General features: G+C 32.9%; 2 protein-coding genes across 3 annotated transcripts; one reads left to right on the top strand and one right to left on the bottom strand.

Annotated features, from left to right (window-relative positions):
• Positions 1 to 5177: 5177 nt before the first annotated feature.
• On the bottom strand, positions 5178 to 12714 carry LOC140050191 (F-box only protein 8-like). 2 transcript variants are annotated; one of them, XM_072095275.1, is made up of 6 exons: positions 12571 to 12707; positions 10499 to 10764; positions 9645 to 9777; positions 8599 to 8717; positions 8118 to 8302; positions 5178 to 7653 (listed from the first exon to the last, which is right to left on the bottom strand). In XM_072095275.1, the coding sequence occupies exons 2-6, from the start codon at positions 10738 to 10740 to the stop codon at positions 7460 to 7462; spliced, it is 873 nt and encodes a 290-aa protein (XP_071951376.1). In that variant the 5' UTR covers positions 10741 to 10764; positions 12571 to 12707; the 3' UTR covers positions 5178 to 7459. The 2 variants fall into 2 exon arrangements, with proteins under 2 accessions (XP_071951376.1, XP_071951375.1); XM_072095274.1 differs by having other exon boundaries at positions 5179 to 7653; positions 12575 to 12714.
• A 304-nt stretch (positions 12715 to 13018) lies between these two features.
• LOC140049335 (uncharacterized) lies at positions 13019 to 21896 on the top strand. The gene is made up of 9 exons (XM_072094207.1): positions 13019 to 13074; positions 13646 to 13901; positions 14226 to 14373; positions 14822 to 15103; positions 17820 to 17962; positions 18317 to 18568; positions 19043 to 19088; positions 19671 to 19836; positions 20252 to 21896. The coding sequence occupies exons 2-9, from the start codon at positions 13662 to 13664 to the stop codon at positions 20286 to 20288; spliced, it is 1314 nt and encodes a 437-aa protein (XP_071950308.1). The 5' UTR covers positions 13019 to 13074; positions 13646 to 13661; the 3' UTR covers positions 20289 to 21896.
• The last annotated feature ends 1015 nt before the right edge of the window (positions 21897 to 22911 follow it).

Genomic DNA, 22911 nt, shown 5'->3' with positions numbered 1-22911 from the left:
TTAAAAAGAGGATAAAACACATTTTTATTAATAATCGAATAAAACGATTAATATTCATTAAAAAAATGTGTTTACACTTGGATATTTATTGCGACTTGAATATTTATTTCAACTATGACGTGTTAAATTATGACAGACATCAACAAGATATAAAGACGGTAATGTTTCTATAGCTAATTAGTTTATTTATAATCTATTAGACACGCCGCTGACGAAAAGGAGGTCACACGGCTGAAGTATCATATAATATTGAAAACGAAGGTAGAAGAGGAATTCGATGCGCCAAGAGGAACTATGCCGCATCTTAAGGGACAGATCTGCCCGACCCCCCGCACAAACAGATAGTGAATCCCGACACCCTGGGGAAAGGGTACATAATAATAATATGATCAACAGAAATGAGATCGTTTATGTTTGAGTAAATAACAGAAATACCATATGAAGCCTTCTATAGGCCTCCTTTAATCGTGTACATTATTTCATTGTATGATTTCTAGATTTCTAGCAAAACAGGGGGTATTAAAGATTTTGGGTTTTGATCACGTGGTGTCCCAGGAGACACTGTGCGAGAATCAGGAAATTTGACTTCCTACATAGGCCTACATGTGTATGTTTGATTTTGACTGTCTTCATCTATAAAACTATTAATTCCAAGGCCGGATTTTCCGAGGGCATAACGGATACTGAGCTTGGATGATGAGAAATTTATTATATTTTAAATCTAGAATTATTATAAACAGAAGGCTTTATTGTTACTACCGTATTTGTTTTAATTGAATAGCATTTTAAAAACGTATACATATAAAATATTTAGAATTAGTTAATCATTTTGATTCGGCCATGACGAAGATACAAAAGTTAATATTAAATACTTCCCCGTTACGTCATCAGTTACAGCAATGGCTGGACAAGATGCAAATCATTTTGAGTGATCTGTTTTGTTTCGTGTCTGTCTTCTGTCCTCTGCGCACGTTGTCAAGTAGCAAATGATCACAAGAAAGAGTTCGGAAGTTTGTCAGTAAACACCTCGAGTTGATGGCGTGGGGTAGGGGACACGAGCCATGTCAAACATCGGCACGGACGCTACGCATTGGGTTAAATTGCGGAGACAATTGACACTAAACACGTTACCAGTGTTGCTTTCAAAAAGTGGCTTCCAACTCTCTCATCTTCGCTTAGAATTTAATAGAAATAAACCCGATTTATTTTAAAGATGAAATCATAACAGATAACTCATGAGTGATCTTTCTAGACACAAAGTCCGTGACTAATTCCAAAAGGTGAAAGTCCAAAATTCATTAAATTTAGTTGCTGAAAAGTACGATAGTTATAAAATGGTCAATACCCTGCTTATTTTAAACCAATAAATGTAAAATTTTGTAATCCTTTCATAAGACAGTTACTACACAAACAAGCATTTGACTGAAATTTTTTTAATATGTCATTATTTTCCAACGCTTATAAAAAGACAAAAAAGAATATTACAAATCAGAAGGATCTCTTAAAAATATTATTATTATATTTAATAATGTCGTTGACAAAATGTCAATGAGGAAGCGTAATTAATGACTTAACGCTGGTTGATATTTTGAAAATATTTTTGGTGATTATAGGCTAACAGTATTTCTTTCGTAAATCTAAAGCAGGATTTTTTATAAACATATGGAAAATTAATTTTGAACTGTTGTTAATAATGTATTTATTATAACAATATGAAATTAGATGAAATAATTACGACTTAATAAAAAGATGTAGGAAGGTTTATTTACTTTTGTTGATTCCATTTTCTTCTTCAAAAATCTTGAAATAATTTCATTTGGATCATAATATAGAAGAGATTTTTTCTTTTTTGTTGATCAAAAACATCGATGTGACGTAGTGACCAGACTGTAACCGACAGTCTACTTGAGAAAGCAAACTGAATTTTTGCGAAACGGTGTTGTATAAAGTTAAATCAACAAAAAAGAAAAATTATCTTCTAATAATTTGTTTGTTTTTTTTTAGTTCTCTCCAATTTTATATTAGCCAGTTGTATGTATACAACGTAATACATGCGTCAAACAAGTCATAATTAAACGCAATAATTAAATCATCCTACGTATCTTGTGGTTGTGACAAAAAGTTCAAATCGAGGTCAAGAATCAGCAAAATTTATTGACGAAGACAAAAACAATAGATATTAATACATTTACCTGGAATCTGGATATTAATGGCAATCCGGAGGGAAACGTTTACCCACATTCCCATTCGGATTCATAGATAGACCAAAACAATTTCCAAAGGCCTATCATTTCTCTCAGACTAAATAAAAAAAGGTTAGGTCCGTGTCTTTTCTCTCTTAATGTGCATAATTTATACTGTTATGATTTTAATTTATTTTGAAACGATAAAGATGAGGAAATCTGTGAAATGAGAAAAAGTCACGCCAACCAAAATTCAAACCAGGAACCTTCGACTTGATACGCTCGGCTGGGGCGATTTTTTTTCTCACTCTCACAGATTTTCTCATCTTTATCGGTCCAAATGTATTAACTAAATTTCAGTATATCACCGGGCGGTTTAGAATTTATTTTGTGCCTGTATTTTAATTTATTTTTATTTGTTTTAATAACTAAAAATGAAATAGTTCAAGAAATCGGATAATTGTGATAGACAAGTTTGGTGTGTAAAGAACGACTGGAATCGTAGACATGATCATTCGATTGAAATGACCATAAACATTGTTTCCTATCTCGATTTTTAATTGAAGATTTAAAAAACAAATAACTACTGGATCCGTGAATTGAAACCGTACCATCAGTACATAATCGAAGCGTTTATTTCTTTCCTAAATTACGTTTAAAGGTTTATAATTTTACCGTAATTATATTGACCAAAGAAAAAACGTATCTTTTAAAGTATAAACATAAAAATATTGATTGTCAGTTTTGTCCAACGAAAATCTTTCAAAAACTATCCCAATTACTTTCCCATTGTTGGTTAATTGACGATTATCTCTAAAGGAAGTTAAATAAGGCACTTAATTAACAGTTATAGGCTACTTGACTACCAGGAACCAATAAAATAAAAACGTAGGGTATTAAAGGGGAAAAGTTAAAACGGTCATGAAATCATACAGAGTGTTGAATGATACGGCGTAATTACAGCCTGTGGGACGCCCACACTCCTCAAATCAAAGACAAAACTAACTTTTTAAATACGTAATGGGGAATCCTTGACAATTGTTTTTGTCGATAAAGACATTATATCATTAAAAAGTAAAGAACATTTAGCCAAGTAGTAGTTAGATTTCCCTGGTTTAGCCTTGATTGTTTCCAATTTGTCGAGATTGTTAACACGATTCCGTGATTGCTGTAGTTTTAAAAAAAACACACAATCCAATTCCAAGGCCTACTTTACTTTATAATTTGGTACCTTTTCAAATTTTTACTTACAATAAAAAGTTTTAATTAATGTGTCCAAATGATTATTTCATTATGTCAAATTACTTTGAGTTTTGTTTGAACTTTTGTGATAGGTTATCTTTTTATTTGTGTAACTTTCATAAAACATTATAAATACTTAAGCTCGCTGATGGACACTACTTAATGGCATGGTTACTCAGTACCTCGGCATGTACCTAGCTACTTAAGTAATGTCAACAATTTTGTACAAATAGTTTTACAAGACAAACTTGTTTTACTAAAAGAAAGAAAAGTAACGTTTTCAATAAACACATCAATTTAAGATTGCTGACTTACTGTCTAGCGGGAATTCTATGATCTCCGCTCTCCTTATCATCGTGTTAAAATGTCCGCTCATTTGACGAGCGTTTAACACCGCAAAGTTTACACAAGGATTGTTTAAAAATGATGTGGTACCCCTTAAAACGATGATGTGTATCAGGAAGAAGGCTCGCTGACCTTCAGACCTACATTTGTTTCACTGGACCACCATGTGTTTGACCGTTCAAACGGACCGATTAGTATTAATTTAGGAATGTAACAAGTACAACCTCGTGTCCACATTTATCACTATATTATGTCAGCTTATAGATACAATTTACCTGTACTTTAGGGAAAACAATAAAAAAAGACGCTACCACCGATAAAAAGAAAACGAAACATATAGCAAATGATTAACACAAATTAGAATTGATATTGACACTATTTGTATCACATCGAATGTGCGGTTTGATTTGTAATTGAATTATACAGGCACGTGTGAATGAGGTAAGCACTGAAGCAGCAGTAGAAGCCACAAGAAGACAAAGAAGATACCATACCTTAATATAAGACGGTTCTCTCTGTGTACTGTATACTGTATCTATAATTTGTCCAGCACTTAAATATATGTAGTGTTACCCCGTTGTGGATATCCCAGGATGGATGTTGTTACTACACGGTGGATGAAATTACCGCACGGTGAATGTATTTACCCCACGGTGGATGGTAGCCTACCCCACGGTGGATGGTAGCCTACCCCACGGTGGATGGTAGCCTATCCCACGGTGGATGCAATTACCCCACGGTGAATGTAATTACCACACGGTGGATGAAATTACCCCACGGCGGAGTATTTACCCCACGGTGGATGTTTCCGTTTTGAATTTTTTAATCTTACACTCCATGTGCTCTTATTTCGTTAATAGAGACAATTACAAACAAACTCGTTGTTTATGGCATGTAAGGTAATGTTAACGATAAAATGTATGTTAAGAATTGCCCACAAATCATGAAAAATAAAAATAAATAAAACTTTGAATAGGCCACAATTTGACCAAAAACCATCAATGTCTGACAGAATGAGCTTCCGGTTGACTATTTCTTTTCTAAATTAGGTTTTTTTTTAGTTCAGGTAAAGATTTTTTTTCCAAATTCAATTTTTTAAACATTTTGAAAAATTGCATAATTAAACACAACATTTGTTATCCCTAAAAATTATGGTTCATCCATTATGGTTCAAAATATTTTTACAAATTCAGAGGGACAACAATATTATGGTTCTTGTTTGTAGTTTTTCCAAATTAATAATACATTTACGTAGAATTGCATGCTATGGCTTCCCACAGGTGCCAATTGTACTATTTGAATAGACTGAAACTAAAACAAAACCTGTTGTTTGGGGTTTTTGGTTATAGCCTATATCCTGTGGTTATTTTCAGGCCTACAAAATAACATTACACACAACGACTAATAAATTTACTACATTATTCGTAATATTATTTTATATGTATATTGCATCATCATATATAATATATATACTTGCTATTTACCAGCCCATTTACCAGGGAAGAGTGTAAGTTCACTCTTCCCTGCTATCATATTTACCTACAATATAGTTCTTTCATACAAACGAAGGCATTGAGAATTCGACAAGCTCACATAGCGATCGGTACATGCAAAAGAAATTGTGTAAAATTAATTATATAAGAGAAGTATAACAATGTTTTTTTACTATGACGTAAGAAAATCTAAGATTGTATTCTTAAGAAATAAAATCCCGAAGTTTCATGCTAGAGCAACTTAACAATTTTAGGCCTAAATAAACAATTCATGCATTTATTATATATTTTTTTTGGAGAGCAGGCAAACAGTAGGCCTTCCTTTCCACCAAGAAGGGATTATTTAAAATAAAAACAACAAAACAGTGATAAAAACAGAAAGTGTGAATGATCCACAGAATGTTAAAAGATTGTTATGAGAGCTGTAATGAAACTACGAGGCGCAAAGAAGAACCATATTTAAAGTAATACTGAAGAAATGCTTAACAATTAATTAAAATTTGGCACATTTTGCTGATATTAAACATATATTGCATAAAACAAACACATTTACATTAATAAAAACTGTTATCACTTTCAGAATAATAAAAAAAGAAATATTACATTAATACGAACCAATTTTTCGTTCCTTAAATGAAATAGGCATATAACACACCATTGTAATTTACCACGATATAAAACTTTAAAAATGGCTTATATAACTTGGTATATTTTAATGCACTATTGTGCCGAACAAAGGCGTGGTTCCCACTTACGACGCAAGGATGTAATCGTAACGCAAGTAATTTGACCAATCACAAGAGATGGATTATTTTATCTGTCGCTTGTCATTGGTCAACAATAGCTTGTGCTGGGCGTACGTACGTCCTTGCGTTGCGTTCCAATGGTCTTAATAGTGAAGGTCTAAAATAATTATAATAAGTTAGGTTCACTTTACAATAGCAAATGGTAAAGGTATTCTTATTATCAAAGTTCATATAACACACTTTTAAAGTACAGTACTATTATTTTTGTTTATAGATATTTCCTATAATCAATATACACAATTTCTGAAAATAAATATAAAAATAAAAAACAACTTTTCGTAATAACCTAAGACAACAAAATCAGAATTTTTGTTATCAGTTCTATTTATAAAGGATCACAAATATATAACGCGCGCGTTCAAACTCTGATAAAAACAGTACGTGCGCGTCAACACATCGTTATAATGTAACTGCTGAAGAACAGTTTCTAAAGCTTTGTCTACACTTTCTAGTTCGACAAAAAAGTGTGATGTGCCGAAATATGGTAATGATATTCCCAAATATGGGATATATAATATCACATTTTTTGTCACATAAAGTTTGATAGTGTAGACAGAGCTTTATATAAGGATTTTTCATCCGGAATTCAAAGCTTAGATGCGAGTTTATTTCAACCAATTTTGAATCAATGTTTTTATTTAGGCCTACTTTCTTACACTAATAAATAATACTAAACATTATATTATGTGTACCTGTACATTCACACAATTCGTTATCGATAGTGCTGTAACTACAGTAAACATCTGATATAAATAGTATCTAGGCTATCTGTACGCCTTATTCATAATAAGAATGTGTAAATGTTATAAAATAGAGAGTGTAGTAGACTATCTTCAAGGTCTGTTTACACTATTATCAAACTGTATGTGACAAAAAAATGTGATGTATCCACATACATATGGACACTATGATGTCATATCGCTACCATATTTGGGCAGATCACACCTTTTTTTGTCAAACTAATTTGATAGTGTAAACAGAGCTTTATATTAATCAACTACAGGTTTGTGGATATTCACACACAAACGTACAAATAATTTTAAAATTTAAACTTTAAATTAAATATTTTTGGATATTTACTTTGATTCATCACTTAGTTGAAAAATAGAAAGCGTAAAGGTGTTTGATTTTGAATACAATTAAGATTTTATTATTTTTGTGTTTTCATTGATACCTTGTTCAACATAATATAAAATTTCTTCATAAATATATTGAATATAATATTTACACTGTACTTTATAATTTTCACACAAATTCTATGCATCTATGTAAAACCTATCAGATTATTATAATTTCACAATCAATTATGTGCAAAAAGTATTTAAAAAATGCAAAATTTGATCGAAATAATGACCATCATAATCGGTAGGACATTTTTAGAGTGAGATATTCACCACTTTTGTGGAGCAATGTGCCCCACTAAGTAAATGTTGTCGTAGAGGTGACCTGAAAATTCGTCGTCAATCTGCGTAGCTTGACGAAGATTGCGAATAAACTCCCGTTTTGACATCTTGTTTTTCACCTTCGGACTGGTAAGGTCGACTGACAGCAATATCAGCGAATAACACAGAACAGAAATTGTTTCTGTAAAAAAAGAAACGAAACAAATATTAAATTTGTGTATTTTTAAGTTTTTGTTTTTTTAAAAAAAAAGAATGTACCATATTATAACAAATATATGAAGCTTGGGTTTACCTAATTCCTTATTTCAAAATTTAAATAATCATATTTATAATACATTTCGAGAAAAGTAATAATAAAGTTTGGGTAGGATAATCAACATAAATTACAAATATTCAAGCATTCTTTTTACTTAAGTCTAGAAAAAGTTGTTCATTGTATCATAGAGGGTGACAACTAAAAAATAATTCAAAACTCCTATAATTTAAACGTCAAAGAAAGTCAGGTCTCTGGTCCATTCTATAGTTACAGACTTCTTCATCATGGATGATTAGTTGGGAACATGAACGCTAGTTGAAAATACCCAGTACCGTTTCAATCATGCGATCATTCAGGAAAACACCTCACAACCTATGCATTACACTTACCAACAGTTAGCTTGCAATCTTTATTGCAGCTAATAAACTTCTTTGCAAACATTTCAATCAACGTCTGAAGATAAGGGCCTCTTTCGTTGGGAGTTTCCACATGAGAAAAAAATGTGCGCAATGCATTCGGTAGAAAATGGTTTGCATAGTTATCAAGGCCCACTAGTTCTTCTAAAACATCACTCCTGAAAAAAACAAATATATTTCAAATGATTTTATTGTTATGTCTTTAGGCACATGTGGCCAAAAATTACCAAGAGTAAATAAACCACTGTCATATCAGATACTGTAGGTATTAATCCCCCTGATACAGGGACTATTTTGTGAACCAGTTCACCGGGGTAACCCCTACTCGTCTTGAATAACAGACTAGGTTCTTGAAAGTGGACATAACTGTGTACATTGGACCTACGGTTTATATTATAGTCCTTATCCGAGAAGACTTGTTCCACCACCAGAACTAGGTAAAAACAAACCTTACCTTTTTTGGAGGAACTTACGAACTTGCCAATGGTGTAAGGTATTTGTAGTATGAATAAATTGAGCGATTGCCAAGGGGTTGTTGTCAACAAGGTTGTGTCGAAATAAATAATCTAAACCCTAAATACAAACGTGGTTATTGTTAGTACATACATTAAAATATTGTAATATAGAAAAAAAGAAAATGTGGGAAGGAGAAACAGAGAAAGGAACAGTTACAAAAGCATAGCCAAACCATAGAGAGTGCTATCAATATATTTTGATCTAAGATCTTTGTTTTCATACATTAAGCATAGAGGGCGCTATATTAACAATCATAGATATCAGCATTTTTTTAGTTAAAAAACATCACAAACACAGTTTTTGCCTTTATTTTAAACCTTTAATCGAAACCAACAGCGATAATTACCGCCACTAACATGTTTGATACAAAGAGAGCACTTTGATTGGTCCTAACATTGATCAAGCGCTTCTCTCATCCAGACAGATACTAGATGCAGGGGCTGCCATAAGGGTCAGCAATGCTGATTTAAAATGCCTAATGGGACTCCAGCTCCATATACAGCACCTGGTATTCCCAGATGGTCTCCCATCCAAGCTCTAACCAGGCCCAACGTCTCTTAACTTCGATGATCTGACGAGAACCGGTGTTTCATAGTGGTAAAGCTCAACAGGTAAATTTAGAAACAATTGGGATATTTTTTTTTTGTGATGTTGGGAAACACCTGCGATGCCTACCAAGACTCCGGGAGACTTGGAAGGTCTTGTACACTGATTACAAGGCAATCCTCTTTGACTCTGGCAGGTATACAAACTTAGGTTTGTTACTATTTGTAACATTATAATAGTTAGTGGTAACATTACTACTTCTAAAGCTCTGTCTACTGTACACTATCAAACTACTGTAGTGTGATATACGCAAATATGGTAGTGATATACCCAAATATGGTAGTGATATACCCAAATATGGTAGTGATATGTGCACATTTCATTTTTTTGTCACATAAAGTTTGATAGTGTAGACAGAGATTAAGTCAATATGCTTACTAGTTGTGCATCTGCAGAAAATGATAAACTGGCTTCATCTAGTTGCAAGTAAAGTCCTTTCCACGAGAACCCAGGCTCATCTGTACGATCTTGCTCATAAGCACTAACGCAGCCCCATGTAGCACGGCACAGTCTACAAAAATAAAAAGGTTTAGTTTTTAAATTATTTCATTTCAACAATTTTACTCATCTGTTCATACTCTTTCATCTATGATGTTGTTTGCTGGAAACAATAGACTCATAGTCATGTAATAATCATCTATTTAACAAATTATCGTCTACTGTATCTACAATATTTAATCTTTTACAGAAACAGAAGTATATTGGTAAATAGTTTAATGTCACATAATAGTTATTCACTTTGACCAAAAATTGGATTTATTATTAAATTATTTACCTGTAAAAAAAACTTTAGGGGAACAAACAGACAAAATAGCCAGCTACAAGTGAACAACTTCTACAGAAGTGATTGACTTGGTTAAAACTACAAAATGGCCTATTTAAGTTTGATTTTATTAATCTTCATTTGTCATGTTTTTAGGTTTTATCTTTAATGAAATATATTTACTGAAAGCATTGTTATGATAGATTTGTGCAGTGTGATGCTATTTTTTGACGTAATCCAAGAGGGTTAAAATGCAAATAATAGCTCTGTCTACACTATCAAACAAGTGTGATGTTCTCAAACATCATGGGTACATCACATTTTTTTGTCACATAAAGTTTGATGGTGTAGACAGAGCTTTAGGTTTCTGTAGATTTATAGCACTTCATTTTTGAATATTTACAAACGACTGAGGCCCTCCAATCCCTATTTCAAATCTTGGATCTGCCACTGCCCATAAGTATCTTACCCTTGCCATAACAGCTGATCGTTGGCTAGTTCCTGCCAAAATTCATTCACACAGGCAGCAAGGCAAAGATCAGTTGCATTTAGGTTTGATAGCACTGCAAGGCCGATCTCTGGCGGCAGCTCCGAAAGGTCTGGAAATGTTTCCTTGAGGTTTGAAAGTGGGAAATTCCGTTTCAATCTTTTATATTTGTTGACACCATTTGGGGACTGGTTTCTGTTCATGCGTCGTAGAGATTGACCCATTTCCAAGTTTTTTAACTCTCATATCTGGAATGAAAAATGTGTTTTTTTAAAGGATGTTTTCAATATGTTTACATATGAACTTTGTTAGTACTACTGTAGGCTACATGTCACAACATAAAATTGTATTAAAAACAATAACATTTGACTCTTAGTCTTATTATAAGAAGATCAACATTGTGAATGCGAGTATAACTAAATGTTAATGTTATAGACTATAACACTAACATTTTGTATAATACAGTATAGTGGTGACATTAAAAAAGACATGACATAGTAACAGGCTTCTACTCTCTACCACTAGGTAGTAAGGAAGGAATATAGTAGTAATACTATACTACAGTACTAGACTAGTAGGTAGATTGTATTTGTTTAATTATGCCCACAGAGAACCAATTGTGTCCACCCAAATGACAGGTCTGGCTAATTATATTAGTAAAGCCTAGTCATGCCTGTACGTTTATATAGGTGGGTCTGCCCTCTAAAATACATAGCCCTCTCTCTACCCTGTGTAGCCTAGCTCCTGAGAGAAAAGACAGTCTCTCTTCTACTGAGTGAGAGAAAAGCAGGCTTGTATTGTAAGTAGGCCTAGGTTGTATGGAACGCCTCCTCTGCCTTCAGTTCACAATGGTCATGCAGTACACACCAATGGTCATGCAGTACACACCAATGGTCATGCAGTACACACCAATGGTCATGCAGTACACACCAATGGTCATGCAGTACACACCAATCGTCGTTCACATTTATCATGCAGTACACACCAATGGTCATGCAGTACACACCAATCGTCATGCAGTACACACCAATGGTCATGCAGTACACACCAATCGTCATGCAGTACACACCAAACATCATGCAGTACACACCAATCGTCATGCAGTACACACCAAACATCATGCAGTACACACCAATGGTCATGCAGTACACACCAATTGTCATGCAGTACACACCAATCGTCATGCAGTACACACCAATCGTCATGCAGTGAAATATTGCGTAATTTATACCGCCACCTATCGACAAAATCGAATATCACGTGACGTTTATTAGACGGCTGTAAAACTAGGCCATCGACTCTAAGATTTCTTTTATGTTTGACATACTGTACTTATTTTAACCGCTACACATCTCTGTGAATGCTCTGTTTTTTATATATACAATAATTTATTATGCGAGACACAGGCGCGGCTAGGAGGCCATTGCAATTATTGAATTCCATAAAAGAAGTTTAAATAGTCTTAGTTTTACAGCCGTCTAATAAAACTCACGTGATATTCGATTTTGTCGATAGGTGGCGGTATAAATTACGCAATATTTGACTGCATGACGATTGGTGTGTACTGCATGACGATTGGTGTGTACTGCATGACAATTGGTGTGTACTGCATGACGATTGGTGTGTACTGCATGACGATTGGTGTGTACTGCATGACGATTGGTGTGTACTGCATGACGATTGGTGTGTACTGCATGATAAATGTGAACGACGATTGGTGTGTACTGCATGACAATTGGTGTGTACTGCATGACCATTGGTGTGTACTGCATGACGATTGGTGTGTACTGCATGACGATTGGTGTGTACTGCATGATGTTTGGTGTGTACTGCATGACGATTGGTGTGTACTGCATGACGATTGGTGTGTACTGCATGACGATTGGTGTGTACTGCATTACGATTGGTGTGTACTGCATGATAAATGTGAACTGAAGGCAGAGGAGGCGTTCCATAAGGTTGGCCTAGAACCTAGTTAAATATTATTATATGGCCGCTTCGACTATACTCCGTTTCTTCAATACTATTTTCAATTATCTACAATATATTCTTACATACCAACCCTTGCTGTTATTTTAGAAAAGGTTCATCACTACAACAGTAGGTCTGAACTTATGATAATTAAACGTTTTCCTTGCAAAAAATGTCAACAAACATTGCCTCGTCAATGTTTTGACGTACGGTACGTGGAGACAGCTTGCGTGGAGAATGTGACGTCATTTTTAAAGGGCCCATAAATAAATCATGACTCGCACAGGCGACGTATTTTATTGGAACGCCTGTGTATATTGTAAAATGATTTATATAATTAATTGATTAAATAGAGTATTTATATTTGATAATATTAAATACAAGAATGTATTTAACTGTAGGCCCGGGCAGTATTTTGTAATAATTAAACCTAAACATGCCAGTGATCAGTCTGGTTCACAAAGTCTAATGATTGTGGCGCACTTTCCCCGAATGTTGGCGGTATATTTAAAAAAAAAAGAAAGTGACGAAAGTGCTGCTCTCTCCTCCTCTCTCTCTCTTAAATTCCCTCCTCAGCCCTCAGTTCGGTAGGCCTATTATTATTATTCAGACAAATTATTTGCCTTTAATCTAGAGTAGGTATAGCGGACTAAAAGATATACACTAGTTAGTATAATATTATAATTAGTAATTAAATACTCGTCTATATTATGGTAGACCCGATCGTCTAGGTAGCGCGCCGAATCGTCGTCCTGGAACCCTATCCTATCGTATATGATCCTCTAGCTAGGATCCTATATGCAACATACATGATCGTCTGTTTACCGGCTAGTAGGCTAGATTGACTGAGAGGGCTTATTAGGCTAGTTTAGCCTAGGCTAGGCCTAATAGTAGAATAATAGATACTACCTACAGTACAGTAGACCCTAGTAATAAGTATTCTGATCAATATCCTGGGAGGCTAGCTATAGAGAATCTACTCTAGGCCTACTAGGCTAGTTAGGCCGGATCCGTTAGGCCTAGTGTAGTACTACACTAGTTAAGCCAAACACACAGCAGGCTATAAATTATGTTACTGTTATTGTTAGCCTACTCAATTAATCAATATCATACTCAACAGTTTGATTCTTTGAATTATTATTTTGTTTTTTTTAATAGACTTTGTTTTGTGAAAATGAGTACTGGAGATCTATTAAATAACTTTCGCTGCTTGCAACCACTTCTCCGATCTGTAAACGTTAACCTCACAGAAAACCGGCAAAAAGATTTAAAAAAGGGTACTCCTCAAATATTTGTAGACATATTGCGTTCAGTCTTATTGCAATATTCACGACATATCGCACAGCTGATTACGTCTCATCAAATCCAGCTGTCTCCATCACATGATGATCGCTTCATTGATGGAGTTTATAAGGTAAGGACATGATGATGTCATATCACTGCTATATTTGGGAATATCACTACCATATTTGCACACATCACACTTTTTGTCAAACTACTTTGATAGTGTAGACAGAGCTTAAAACTCTGCAACCAACGGTGCAATGGTGTAAGCGCAGTGCAAGTAACGTGACCAATCATGACGCTGTTGCTTTGCGTCAAAGTGGTCACCAAGCTTAAACATGAAAAATATAATCTTATTCATAGCATAACACTGACTACAAATAACGAGAGGCAATACACAATTCCATTTTGGTAATTGGTTAAAGTGAAGATATTCAATTGTATTATTTTGTAGGTTCTTCGTGATATTTTCAACTACAAACCCATAATTTCAAAAGAAATGTTCCTTCGACAAGGATATGCAGAACACAAACTCATAATGATGCGAGACGTTATTAAGATGGTTCAAGCCAAAAAACAAGTGTTAATACGTAAATCAAAATGTAAAGCCTATTTTTACACTGGGCAAAACTATTTTTCTGAAAAAAAAAAACTCACTACCCTTTTATTAATATTTTTCCACTACAAGAACAACTAGATTATACTGTTAATAGCAATAGTTCATTCTTATAGCAAATATTATAAGCAAGCTCTCAATATGCTGCACATTATTACCCCGGTCATTTTTTATGGAAACATACTCCCATATAATTCAGCTAATGAAATTTATATCATGAGTCAAAAGTAGAATTTGTTGCAGAAGTTATTCGGAAGGTTATTATTAAATAAATAGATTTTCCAACTGTTGAACAGCTTTAATTTATGCTTTAAAATATTTAACCAGTTTAATTCATGTTGAAGTAAGAAGTAAAAAGAGAATAAGTATTGCCAGATAAATACTATTACAACAACATTTTTAAACATGTATCAAATAATCTTATTTTTCCAAAGCAAAGACAAAAAAGACCAGTAGTGCAACATCCATGGGGGCAGCAGCTTCATTTCATGGTTCCGTTGAAATTCTTTCACCACCGGCTTTACCAGAGTCGGATGACGCTAATCTGGCATCACAGGCTATGGCCATAGCACCTGAGCCGAGAACACAGTCTGTGAATATGATGTTGTCTTCAGAGTATAGACATAGTGAAGATGTTGTTGATCATAGGCCAAACGTTGACCGATTTAAGGAACTTTGTGTTATACCGCCACAACAACCGTTGGACCACAAGGAGGGTAAGTGGATCTCTTGTTTGTTTTAATAGCACAACTCTGAAGTGATGTCTGATTTCGCTGTTTGGAATGCCAATCTCATCTTATTTCTACATTTCATATTTTACTAGCTGTCATCTTTATGAGTACAAGGGTTAGGCCTGCTTTCCTCACCAAATGAACATTGGTCATATTCACCATTCACACTTAGTTGGGCTAAAGGAAACACTCCTATCTAAAAGTGAAAAAGGAAAATAATTAAATATTTATTGAGTACTGCCTTCACATGTTTCATTTTATGTTTTTATTTTCAATTATATATTTTATTCTTTTCTTTTTCAAACAATTTTAAAATCGTTGTTTTTACATGTATTGCATTTTGATTAGTCAAACTTGAAATACTAACAATTTAAGGAAAACATGATGAATACGGCCAAAGAAGTACTTTGATAAATAAAGCTTTAGAAAATAGTCTTACCATAGAAATTACTTACTAACATCATGGACTGTATGTTGTGCTGCAGATATTGTGTTCGGTTGTTGTTTAAAACAGCTTACTGTACTGTAGTCTTACTTTTATTCAAATTCTCACAAAAATGTACATACAAAGAAAAAGACAAAACATATAAAAAGAACAGAGTAGATTCAGTGAAGGATGGGACCAACAGGTGGTAAACACCTCTAGGACTGTCCAATCCCAAATGGCACAATGAGTAAAAAAGTTTATAACATTATAATAAATATTTAACTATAATAGTAATTTATAAATTTGTATTATTTAAGATTAAACTAAGTTGGTCGACATTTACAGCAGCGACAACAGGACACCCATGTGCACATATTGCCAGTTTCATACGTATTGGTAAATAAGTCTTAGCCCCTAGCTTAAACCTGTAAGACGTAGGTGCTTCTCTAGTATCTTTTATCTACAGTATATGGTCTTACTGTACATGCGTGTCTTAGGGTACTTAGCAGATGATCAAAATACACACTATATTAGATTATTAGTATTAGTAAAGTATTGTATTAAGTTCGGACTTATATTGACATTTTCAAGAAGAAATTGGGTTGTTGCTTGTCAATTTCACTCTTCACTAATTATTATAATTGTAACTTTAGTGATGGAAAAACGTTTGATCATAATTTGTTAAATTCATTTGATATCTATAATGCTGTAATAAGAATAACAGTAATAATAATAATAATAATAATAATTGCTAACTTTTATGGCGGTTTTACTAAATATCGTTTTGATTAATAGCTTTTCGCTTTTTTTTTTTGTATCTCCATTGAGATCCAGCCACTGATACCCACAGCATTGTCATTTTTTCAGTAATCTGCCTTTGGATTAATATAATAATGGGAATCTTGTCTCTCTATCTATTGTTTTTTTTTTTGTATGTATATCTGAGAGAAAATAAATGAAATAAAATTAAATACTGTAGTTAAAATACTGTATATTCATTTCAAACAGCTTTCTTACCATAGAGATAAATCTGTATGGTCTTACTGTACATTGTGATGTCTTGCAGATGGTCAAAATACAAACATGAGGATTATTACTGTAGGCTTATTTAAAAATGTTCAAGAAATAAAAATTATTCATTTAGCACCCCAATGAAAGTGGAGAGGAGGTTTTTAATTGTCATTTAAGTACAGTATCATTTAGTAGACTAAAATAAACCGTTTTTTGCTCCATGTCTGAACAAGGTACATGATCCCTTATCACTCATCTTTTGTTGCCAAATTCATCATTTGAATATAATTATTAACAATAGCTTTAATTCATGAACTGACTATCTCTGACAGGATCAGAACAATAGTGCTTTCAGCTTGAATCATTTGCTGTCTATTTGTTACTCCATCTCCTTTTGTTTACTCTCTCAATATCCTAAAATTTAATTAGATAATATTGATTTATATTTTGCTTTTTGTATAAAAAAAACCCAAAATTAACTTCATTAAACAAATATATAATTAAATGTTTTGTATTTTGTAGTTATTTCTGATTAGTGTGTTTCAATTGTTGATATTTTCATAAGAAATATTTGATCATTAATCATCAATCCAAAAGCAAAAAATTACTGAAAAATGACATCAGTGACTGGATCTACAAATAAAATAAGCAAAAAGAAAAACGATAAAGTTAAACAGCTAAAAAAATATACCAAGCTCTTAAATAAAAATTATTCTTTTGTCAGGGATAATTATTAATCATGAATATTAAATGTTGGATTTAGGAGAATTTATTTACCTCCGCCAAGGAGGTATATGTAATCGATCATGTTTGTTTGTTAGCAGGATCACTCAAAAATGAATATACAGTACAGATAGATAAGTGGTCAAGGACCATTCCATTAAATTATGGGAACACGGTCCCAATTCTGGACCACTTTTTAGTATACTTTTCAGACCTGCAGTGCTAGTGTTAAAGATAGGACAGAATTTTTCAAAATCCGGCAAGCAGTCTTAAAGTAACAAGTAAACTAAAATTTCATTTTCTCGAGAACTACTTGTTCAAAAAACATTTTTGTACAAGAGGCAAGAGTTATAATTTATGGTTTGTAATCTTAAAACATAAATTGATTTAATTTAAAAGTTTTTCGATACGAGTAGTTTTTAAAAATCTATTGCTTTTCAAATTCAACTGTTTGTTTTTGGCGTTGCTGTTATATTGTTAGTCAACAGAATCTATTGTTAGTTGAAAGGCATGGTACTAAACTTTTTAACTTTATTTTAGATGAAATATCGATTGAGCCAATAAGAAGCAATGTTGGACTTGTTACTCGTCATCTCCCATCAACCAATCCGCATACTCCATACTTACAAAATCATGATTATTTTTCACATGAGAATACTGTACTCTACTCTAACGAAGAAGAGGTCTGTTTTGACTTATTTTCATTTGACTAAACCATATTTGTAAAGTAGTAGATTTTTAGCCAATTGTTATCAGAGAATTTTGTTGGGTTTTGTTATCTGTGTTGGTGCAATTTTTCTGTGTATTTTTAGTGTTTTATTTACAGTATATATACAGTATGATACGCCAAACAAGTTTTTGTTAATTTTGTTTAATGGACAAAATAAAGATATTATGACTACTACTAGTAGTTATATCAAACCTAATTAAAACTTCTTTTTTAAATTAATCTTAAACATTTTTAACTAGAGTTTCCAAAGTTAAATTACTGAAATTACAGGTAATGTTTAAACATGTTTTCTTTTTTACCATTTCAGACAAAAAATATCACAAACAGAATAAGTGAATGCTTGAAGCTAACAGATGTACTGTTTTCTAAACTTAATAACGTTGTAAACAGAGTCAGCAACTTGGAGGAAAAATTCTCTGGTGAAGGCGCTTTCAAGGTGGACAGACAAAAGGATACTGACGAGTTAACTGAAAAGTTTGAAAGCTTAGAGAAAGGAATGAGATCAAATTCGAATCGACTCGTTTTAATGGAAAACCAAATTGTTATATTAAATACCTTGGTAAGGTTTGAAATGGTTATAACTGGTTATTTACAAATTGAAGTGGCATAGTCAATGGCACAGTCAGCCATGCATGTAATTTATTGTCCATCTAAAGCTCTGTCTACACTATCAAACTAGATTGAAAAGTGATGTGCCCAAATATGGTAGTGATGCCCAAGTGTGTGTTGGTGATATGACTTCATCGTATTCATATATGAGCACATAACATTTTTTTTGCATGTTGGATAGTGTAGACAGAGCTTTATGTAAAGTTCTCTATCGGCACAACCAACCATGCACCTAGATCTCTGTGTTGATAGATCAATATAATAAAGGCTCACAGTTGACCGTGCCGATAGGAATCAATTTATGTCACTATCTACCATGCCAATAGCCTCCATACTAAATATTTAGAATAGAAAAATACTTAGATGTGCATTGTTGACCATGTATTTATGAATGTAATAAATTGATAAATAAATGTCTTTCCAGGGTGGCTTCGGTGATCGTAAGTTGTCAACAGTACAGGACTTAAATGGTAAGGCTGTAATAAAGAAAACATATTTGTATTTTATTGTTTCTGGTAATTTATTATGTATATATACTGCATATATATATCTATATGTTGTGCACTTTAACCAAAGTTTGGATTGAAAAAAAAAATTATCTGAAGAAAACCAGATGCCAGACAACATGTTTTTGGTTAAATTCAACTGTTTATTTTGTTTTGTGAAGTGAAATTATCATCTTTTTTCTGGTAAATAATTTCTATTTAAACTACAAAATGGCCTATTGACAATTAAAATGACGATTAACTAAATCAGACTTTGAATAGGTTATTTTGCAGTTTTAATAAAGTTAAAAACTGGAAAAAAAATGTTTAAATTCAACCAAAAACCCATTGCGTGGCAGCCAATTTGACAATTTTTTGCTTTAAATTACAGTTTTTTCAGGTAAATAAATTTTTTTTAGATCTAATTTTTGTTCAAAGTGGATAACTATTATGTGACATTAAAATGGCATATTCAACAGAAAATGTTTATAATAATATATATATAATAATAATTATTTAGGGGACAATACATCTTTAATCTATATAAATACTGGTTTTTTTTTTCAGTATCTAGTACAACTGAGTTGATCGAAAATGAAGAAGAACCTGCTAATTTGTCTTTAATGAGTCTTGATATTCCAGCACCAAGTTCTAGAAATCTACACCATGTGTACACCTCAAGTCCCATCAACCAAGAGGCAAGGCAAACCCAAGTAAATAGAGTTAGTAACACGTAAGTACATCTTTTACTAATTATAGAGAAACCATATTAATATTTTAATTTTTTGATCTTGAATTGTCTACTGGATGGCTTCTTTGTTGAATCTAGCTATATAAGAATGTCTTCATTTAAGAAGACCTTTTTCCAGTTAATAAAGACCAATGTTAAATTTTCTTAGTTTAAAACTCTGTCTACACTATCAAACTCATTTACAAAAACATGCAATGAGCCCACATGTATGGATATGATGATGTCATCACTACCACAAATTTGGGCACATCACACTTTTTTGTCACATAAAGTTTGCTGATGTAGACAGAGCTTTAGACATTCATTTAAGACGCCTTATTAGCTGAAATTTGAATGTCACTAAAATATGCTAATACAATCGTGAAAGTCTTTAAATTTACTTGTGATTTTTAAACAGAATGAAAAAACTTGAATACCAGCTGAAGCCTAACTAAAAACACAAACTTTAGAATGTTGATCTGACCCAACAGTTTAGGTTTGATTTTTGCTTTTTATATTTTCTGACTTATAAGCATGCTTTTGTTGTGTTTTCGAGTTGTTGTCATTGTGACTGTCTTTGTTTGTTTGGCTTTTATAATATTGTTGTAGTGTGTAATTAAGTATTGTAGTACAACGCGTCACTTTGCATCACTAGCATAGCTTTTGTAGCAATAAGTTTGTTGCTTTGCTATAGACTGTCATTTCAAAAACAAATTGACATCTTCCGTTGGTGTCGCTTTTTTGTAGCACATCCTGTCATTGCCGTTGGCAAAAATCAACTTTGTAGCATGGAATCGATTAGCGAATCGTGTCATTACCATTAGCGGCGCACCTTGCTATCAAGTTTTGTACCACCGAATCTATTAATACATTGTGTCATTGCCGTTGGTGGCGCACTTTGCTATCAACTTTTGTATCATCGAATTGATTGATAAGCAAATCGTAATATTGCCGTTGATGGCGCACTTTGCTATCAACTTTTGTAGCATAAAATCGATTACCACATCGTGTCACAGCTGTTGGTGGCGCACTTTGCTAACAAATGTTATAGCATTGAATCGATTAGCACGTTTTCGTCGAATCACTGCCGTTGGTGACGCACTTTGCTAACAAATGTTATAGCATTGAATCGATTAGCACGTTTTCGTCGTATCACTGCCGTTTGTGACGCATTTTGCTAACAAAATGTTATAACATTGAATCGATTAGCACGTTTTCGTCGTATCACTGCCGTTGATGGCGCCCTTTGCTTAAAACAACCAATACCAGTTACAATTGTAAAGTACTGTAGTATAAAACCGCACTGTCTATTTGAATTATGGATTGGATATTTAGGATAGTGGTCGTAGTATGGAAAAGTCTATGCAAATTAAACACTTGTATTATAATTAAATGATTGTTGTTATCTTAACTTTACTACAGTATTATACACAGTATACTGATAGTATTCATTTATTAACTTACAATATTCTATTCTCATTTTAATTGGAACCATAATTTTCTCATTTTGATAACTACAGTACTGTAGTAATTAAATAGACATTACGATGTCTTTTAGTTTCAGTATCATTGAGTACAAAGTACAACATTCATTTGATTAATTGTAAAAATATTAGAAAACCATATTGTGATAATGAGACTAATGCACCTGGATGGATAGTATGATGTATTCTGTTTCAGTACAATAGAATTAGAAGTACGTATGTTTAAAGATGAACTCTTAATAAAAGATTATTTAGGAATGTTTAATAGTTTAAATACAAATTTCGATTTAACGTTTCGTTTACGTTTTACGTAGATGTTAGAAATATGTAATATTAGAAAAACAAAACAGAAAAAAAAATTCGAATAATGATTAAGTTTTTGTACGAAATCCCATAACAATTATTATATTTATAAGGTAAAATAAGGTTATTTGTTGCGAGTCAGAGATTATAATATTGCATTATGTTGACTTGGTCCAGTATTATATTGTTGTTTATGTCTACATTTATATTTGATACCTAAATAAATAGGCCTGAAAATGCATTATTTATGTTAATTTTTTTCGTATAGAAAATTGGTATTACTCATAGAAACATAGCCTAATGCAAACAAATATACAGTCGAATACGTGAAGAAAAAAAATGTACACAATTACACGTAGTGAGATCTGAAAAGAGGAAAATACTCTTCCCTAGTTAGATTGGCCTTTTTTTATATACTCCGAAAACAATGTTACTCAGGCCTTTTAAATGTGAAATATTTTTAAATATTAAAACATGTTAAAACATGTTTAATCTGTGATACGAGAGTGGCATAATAATACTCTTCGTTATCCGACCCAGCCGAGTTCTTGACTATCACTGTATCAGAGATGTGCGATAACAAATAAAATACAGTAAATTAAACACGTTCTTTCTAAAAAGTCCTGGTAAGTAACATCCACAGGATTTGCAAGAGTATAGTAAAATAAAAACAGAATAATTGTCCGTTTAAAGTGATCAAGTTGGAAGGGAATGTTAAATTCTTTATATTTTGTTTCACAAGATAATTATTACAATCATCATGTAGTACGTGTCCAATATGATTTTGCACGTAATCTTACTAAGCGCGAATAAGCACGAACATTGGTATCGGCCGGCTTTGCTTCCGAACATAATTTTTTAAAAATGAGGTCGAAAAGAAGCACGGTAATAACAATTGACAAAGTGTTACAATCATAATTGAAGGTGTTACCTTTCCCATAATATTAATAGGCCTAATATGTTATGGTCTAAAGCTATACATTCGCATCTATTCCGTTTCACGGAACGGAAGACGGCGCCGTTTTGTTAAATAATAATAACGAATTGAACAGTGCCATGTGAAAGTGTGACTGTAGCTTGTTACGTGCATGCTTATTTTCTCCATGGTTTTAGTATAATATCTTGACTACACTATACATTCTGTGGTGATGTTAAGACTATTTCTTAACACAACATGTGATATTCTAAAGCTCTGTCTACACTAACAAACTAGTTTGACAAAAAAGTGTTTGTGCCCAAATATGGTAGTGATATGTCATCATCATGTCCGTATGAGCACATCACATTTTTT

Source organism: Antedon mediterranea, chromosome 5 (genome assembly GCF_964355755.1).
Source record: "Antedon mediterranea chromosome 5, ecAntMedi1.1, whole genome shotgun sequence".
In the NCBI taxonomy this organism is placed as follows: Eukaryota; Metazoa; Echinodermata; class Crinoidea; order Comatulida; family Antedonidae; genus Antedon; species Antedon mediterranea.
The sequence above is the reverse complement of the archived record's forward strand: the minus strand, read 5'-3'. Positions and strand labels throughout refer to the sequence as shown.